At 43.9% G+C, this 5,850-nt stretch overlaps 1 protein-coding gene across 1 annotated transcript in view; it reads left to right on the forward strand.

Annotated features, from left to right (window-relative positions):
• Window positions 1–7: 7 nt before the first annotated feature.
• LOC108251831 (Golgi apparatus protein 1) overlaps window positions 8–5,850 on the forward strand; it is a gene marked incomplete at both ends in the record, with an annotated part of 12,202 nt that continues 6,359 nt past the window's right edge. The window contains 7 exon segments of the mRNA XM_026831792.1: window positions 8–158; window positions 488–733; window positions 2,616–2,796; window positions 3,403–3,623; window positions 4,048–4,169; window positions 4,749–4,979; window positions 5,378–5,564. Of these exon segments, the coding sequence (XP_026687593.1) occupies window positions 8–158; window positions 488–733; window positions 2,616–2,796; window positions 3,403–3,623; window positions 4,048–4,169; window positions 4,749–4,979; window positions 5,378–5,564 (1,339 nt within the window).

Below are 5,850 nucleotides of genomic sequence, written 5' to 3' on the forward strand. Positions count from 1 at the left end.
ATTTTAGGGATGAGCTCCACACAGGCCAATGTAAGAACTTGCTGCAGCTGGTTGAGTGGATTGCATTCTCTGACTTCCGACTCATCTCACAGTTTACCGATGTGTGCAAGACTTTTGTACAGAAGTTCACCTGTGGCCGAGTGGAGACTGATAAATCTGTAAGTGAAAATGAGGGGAGAAAAAGGGAGAATGAGAAAGAGAGGGAGAGAGAAAGAAGGAAAAAAGATGGAGATTAAAGAAAGGGGGGGAGAAAGAAGTAAGAAAGGGAGAGATAGGTCCAATATATCAGTTTTTTTTTTCCTCTGAACTTTAAAATCACATTTTCATATTGAGTCTTTAATTTTTCCCAATAGTAAGTACTTTGAAGGGATCCCCTCTGTCTACTATTAATAACATTTTTTGTGAAGGCAGTCTCACATGTGTTGCACTCTCCTTACTTCAATGCCTATGTTTTTTTACTCTCTATTTTCCCCTAATTTTCTTCCAGACCAAATTCTCTCAAGGCAAGACACTGGAATGTCTCCAGATGCACATTGATAAGTTAGATGGTGACTGTCGGCATCAGGTGTTGCGTCTGTCAGAATTGCAATCTGACGATATCAAACTGGATCGAGTTCTGTATGTGGCATGTGCTAATGATCGGTACCGGCTGTGTAGTGATGTACCACAGGGCTCTGGACAGATATACAAGTGTCTCATGGATCACACTGGGGACAAGCTCATGTCAGACAAGGTAAAATAGAATCTTATATTATAAGAACAAGATCCATTCACTCATTCACATTTCACAGTTCACATTTCATAGTTCACACACTGATCGCTCTATCTCGGGTACATCAGTTCAAATATAGACTTAAGCTATAGTTCAAAACTTATTGTCTGTAGCGAATTCTGCATCAGTGGACGCAGTCCATTCTGTCTCTGCACTTTCTGATGAATTTCCAGGACGTCCAAATTCTATCGCGCTTACCTACTAGACTGAGGCTTACCTATTGGCAACCCTAACTTTGGGCAGTCCGCCAATGAATTTTATTGATTGTCTCTCTCTCCTAAGGCTAAAAGAACACAATATTTATTGTTTTTGCAATTCCCCCTTTAGTATGTCATTTTTATACAAACTACCTGCAGAATTTACAGCTAGAATATGTTACCAACAAAATGTTCGTGTACTTACGTACTCCGTTGTAAGAGTACACCAGCTCCTGCTCATCGATAGTGGTGGGAAAGATGTTATTGAGGATCCTCTGTCTACTGCTCTCCTCACTGTCTGCGAAATGTGAGTTAGAGCTGCTCACATCCCCGGAAATGACTTGCAAATTTCCACGAACCAGGACGACATTGATAAGCGACACCAAAATGAGCAGAATCCGTATCGTTAGTGACATACTGGAAGGGCTGGTCTGATTGGGATGTTGGAGAGAGCCCTTCTTCTGATGGGGTCAGTTGCTGACGCTAAGGAGTCATGTTGAGCGACACCAAAATGAGCAGAATCCGTATCGTTAATGACATACTGGAAGGGCTGGTCTGGTTGGGATGTTGGAGAGAGCCCTTCTTCTGATGGGGTCAGTTGCTGACGCTAAGGAGTCATGTTATTGGTCTGAAAAAAAAAGGAATAATCCGGGAAATCGAACCGAACTTTCCATGTACTAAATTGATAGCGTAGGTATATCATTCTAGGTTCTCACGCTGGAGGTTGTGGGTTCAAAAAAACACAATTTGTATAGCTGAAAATTTGAAATCAACCAATCAGATTGCCTAATCCAATGTTCAGTCAGCTCCCATAGTGGTCACTGCGCTCGCCTTGCACGCGGGAGACCCGGGTTCGATTCCCGGCGGGGTCAAAAAATTTGTATCATGCAAATGATTGATAAATTTTTTAATCCACTTAACAACGAGAAGTGAGATTTACCTACGTACTTTATGTTGATATGTAGGTTTGTAGGTAACAGATAAGTAATAAAATATGTGATGCACCCGCGGTGCGTCCATTCAGCAACGATTTATCTCTTTCGGTTAGAGAGGCGCACTTGAAACTTATGGTCGGGGCCAAAATCAGAGTTTTAACACAATTTGTAGAGCTGAAAATTTGAAATCAACCAATCAGATTGCCTAATCCAATGTTCAGTCAGCTCCCATGGCGTAGTGGTCACTGCGCTCGCCTTGCACGCGGGAGACCCGGGTGCGATTCCCGGCGGGGTCAAAAAATTCGTATCATGCAAATGATTGATGCCGTGACTGGCTGTTGCGGGGCCCACTCAGCCTCGTGAGGAAAATGAGTAGCTATGCGCATTACCTGCCATATGGTAGGTAAACATTTTAGGATTATTGAGATATTGGGAAAATCCTACAATGCTGCTGTGAGCACCAAAAGTTGTGACATAATAACACAAACTGCATTTACATTTCATTTAATCCAATGTTCAAACTTAAACCGAGTTTAAACACTGATTGTGGCCCAGGCCATAATCAACACTGTACCTTTATCCAGTCGAGTATTAGAAGCCTCTATTTATCACGTCAGTAAACTCGGAAAACGCCCGTCATCCCTGGTACTGTGGCCACAACTAATTATTATTTTTTTTTTTCAAGTAAAACTTGAAACTTTAATTTTTCAGTGCCGAGAGCAGCTGTTGAGGCGCCAAATGTTGATCGCCTCCGACTACCAGGTGAGCAAGCGTCTAGCCCGGGCCTGCAAGGAAGATATTCGAACTCACAAGTGCCGCCGTCTGGTGTCAGATGATCGGGAGATTCGACTTGCGCAGATCCTGGTGTGTCTGGAAAACGCTGTACATAATGGTGAGTGTTTGAAAATAAAGCTCTTGAAAGTTCTTATCCCGGTTCGTTCTCGGAACTCGGCCACGGAGGCTAGTTAGTATAACCATTCCGTCAGTCTGGTGTGTCTGGAGAACGCTGTACATAATGGTGAGTGTTTGAAATAAGAACTATTTAGTGTCCATGTCTCCTCAGGACTTTGTTCATTTCTGCCTCGGTGGCGTAGTGGTCAAGACGCTCGCCTGGTAAACAGAAGGGTGTGGGTTCAATCCCAGCCAGCCGAGGTATGGAATTTTATCCGCAATATAATTTGAGAATTTGATCAGCAATGGTGGTAGCCTATTACTGGAGTAAAGGGACTTTTGAGTACTATGCGAGCAGTATAAATAAGCACTAGGTACTATTTTTAATTTATAGGGTAACGCGTCTGCCTTGTAAGCGCTAGATCGCGGGTTCGACTTTATTATTCTAATATTGAGACTTTATTACTTTATTCTAAAACAGATAAGGTTCGATCTCGGAACAGCTGGCTTTCTCTTATCCTGTCCTCCTCTCTTTGATTTCGGGATAAGACCTCCCTCTCTCTCATTCTAATAAATAAATAACATGTCCTTTATTCCGTTTCTTCAGGCAGCAAAGTGTCGGGCGAATGTCAGGCCGAGATGACGTCACATCGTAAGATGCTGCTCACGGACTATCGGCTATCTCCGGAAATTGTAACGCGGTGCTCGGAAGACATCGTGACCTATTGTCGAGGGCTGGAGGCGGGCGGTAAAACCATACACTGTCTCATGGAACATGCCAGACGGAATAGGAAGAAGGAGCGGATTTCACCGCCCTGTTTACGTGCAGTGAGTATCTTTACTATTAAATAAAAGCGAGATCCACGGTTAGTCCAGTGGTAACGCACTTGCTTTGTCCTGGGTTCGATGCCCACCATCGACAAAAACTTGTACTCGTTTTCGGATTGCAAATATTTCAATGGATTACTTTCTGGTGTCCTCGTGTTGACCCAGCACCTGCATGGGAAGTAGAGAAGAGACACAACTCTTATCGTCCATCTGATGAGAAGCATACTACGGGATGGTCATGCTACATCAAACATCACAGACCAGAAGACCTTAAGAGAGGAGTTTGCCGAAATCCAAACCGATTACGAGTTCTCAATTTTCCTGTGGCGTAGCACGGGTTATCTGTTGGTAACAGGTACCACAAAACAAAGGTATGCTTTTTTTCTCCAAATATCGGATTTCTATGGAATTATATTTTTTCCAGGTGGAATCCTTGATAAAGACAGCCGATGCAGGAGAGGATTGGAGAGTGGACCCAGTACTCAAGGAAGCATGCCAACCAGTGGTGGATATAGCTTGCCGCGGTATCAGGGGAGGAGATGCGAGGTAACTTGATTATAATTTTCATTAAAAATTTTTTTTTTTTTTTTAATCAAAGTACATATGCCCATTTCCCACTATCGTCAGAGTACGTATTGGGAGGTCTGCCTGGGAGACCTTAAACAGGGAGCAGACCAGTGTCTTCCTGTGGGACTATAAATAAGGATCAGAGCAGCCAGACCGTAACCACTCTAACCAGCCTGCCTAGCTGAAGGTTACAAAGGGTTTATTATGCTTCAAAGGAAAAGCATCGGTCTTCATGATTATTGACTGTGGTTCGGGACGGGCCAGACAATCTTGGCTAGAGACTATCAACCCTCATCGGTGCAACTAGACCACTACTACACCAACAACAACAGAAAATATTGGGTAGCTAACACTAGTCCCACCTCTGTGGCTGAGTGGTCAAAAGCACTGACTCTCAACTCGGAGGTTCTGGGTTCAAATCCCGGCCAGGGCGGAAATTTTCTAACCAGACTTTTCCTTTCTTGGAAAGGCATGGAATGTAAAAGAATGTGCCTTGAAGATGAAGTTGAACGGCTCTATCAAACCTCTCCTTATCACCTAACCCTTGTGTTTTCTCAGAGTAATGTCCTGTCTGATGGACAACCTGGACAATGACGTTATGACTGCACCGTGTGAATCCGCCCTTATTCAGATCCAATACTTCATAGCTCGAGACTTTGAGTTGGACCCTCGTCTGTATCGAGCTTGTTATGATGAGGCAACTAGATTGTGTCATGCTAAGAAGGAGTGGTTCAAAGTGAAGGATTTAGAACCGAACAATGGCCCCTTGGTGTTGCCTTGTCTGTACAGGTGGGTCTGAAACTGTAGATTTTTATTGGCCCACCCAAAGTGTTGAAATAATTAAATTTTTTGTTTCATTAGATCTCGGGAAAGCAGGAGCACAGATAGTCAAGTAGTAATGCACTTACATACTTACCATGCAGAAGGTCCTGTTTTCGATTCCGGGGATGGGTTTCCTCTGCTTCAATAGAACAAGCACAAGTTTTCACAAGGGTTATTGCGGTTCAGGACGAGCCATTTAAACATGGCTGGAGACCATCACCCCGGTGTGTGGCTGATATATAAAGGTGTCTTTTCTTTATTCTGCCATCACCATTCGACCAAAGCTAAAGCTGCTACATCAACAATTTGGGTATTGCCTAGTTAGATATGAGCAGAAATAATCCCATTTCCTCCCTTATTTCCAGATACCTGTATCATAGCGAGACCAAGTGGAAGCTGGGTCGCAGCTGTGGTGATGAAGTGAGGAGAGTAATGAGACAACGGGCTGAGTCTGTGCGTCTCTTGCCTGAAGTAGAACAAGCCTGTGTTGATGATCTAGGAATGTACTGTCCCGAACGGACTGGGCCGGGACAGGAAATGGACTGCCTTCAGGTATCTTTTTATTTTGTTGTTGTTGTTGTTGTTGTTGTAGCGGCTTTAGCTTTCGCCGAATGGCGATAGCAGAATAAAGAAAAGATGTCTTTTTGTATCTGCTATACACCGGGGTGATGGTCTCTAGCTCTAGCCATGTTAAATTGGCTCGCTCGTCCTGAACCGCAGTCAACCATCGTGAGGACTGGTAGCAGTCTGGCTAGGGGACATTAAACAGAGAGAAGACTAGCGTCTGGCTGTGGCACTATAAACAGGGAGGAGAATAGCTAACCCTAACCAGCCTAGC

The sequence above is a fragment of the Diaphorina citri genome, unplaced genomic scaffold (genome assembly GCF_000475195.1).
Source record: "Diaphorina citri unplaced genomic scaffold, Diaci psyllid genome assembly version 1.1 scaffold4121, whole genome shotgun sequence".
Lineage (NCBI taxonomy): Eukaryota > Metazoa > Arthropoda > Insecta > Hemiptera > Psyllidae > Diaphorina > Diaphorina citri.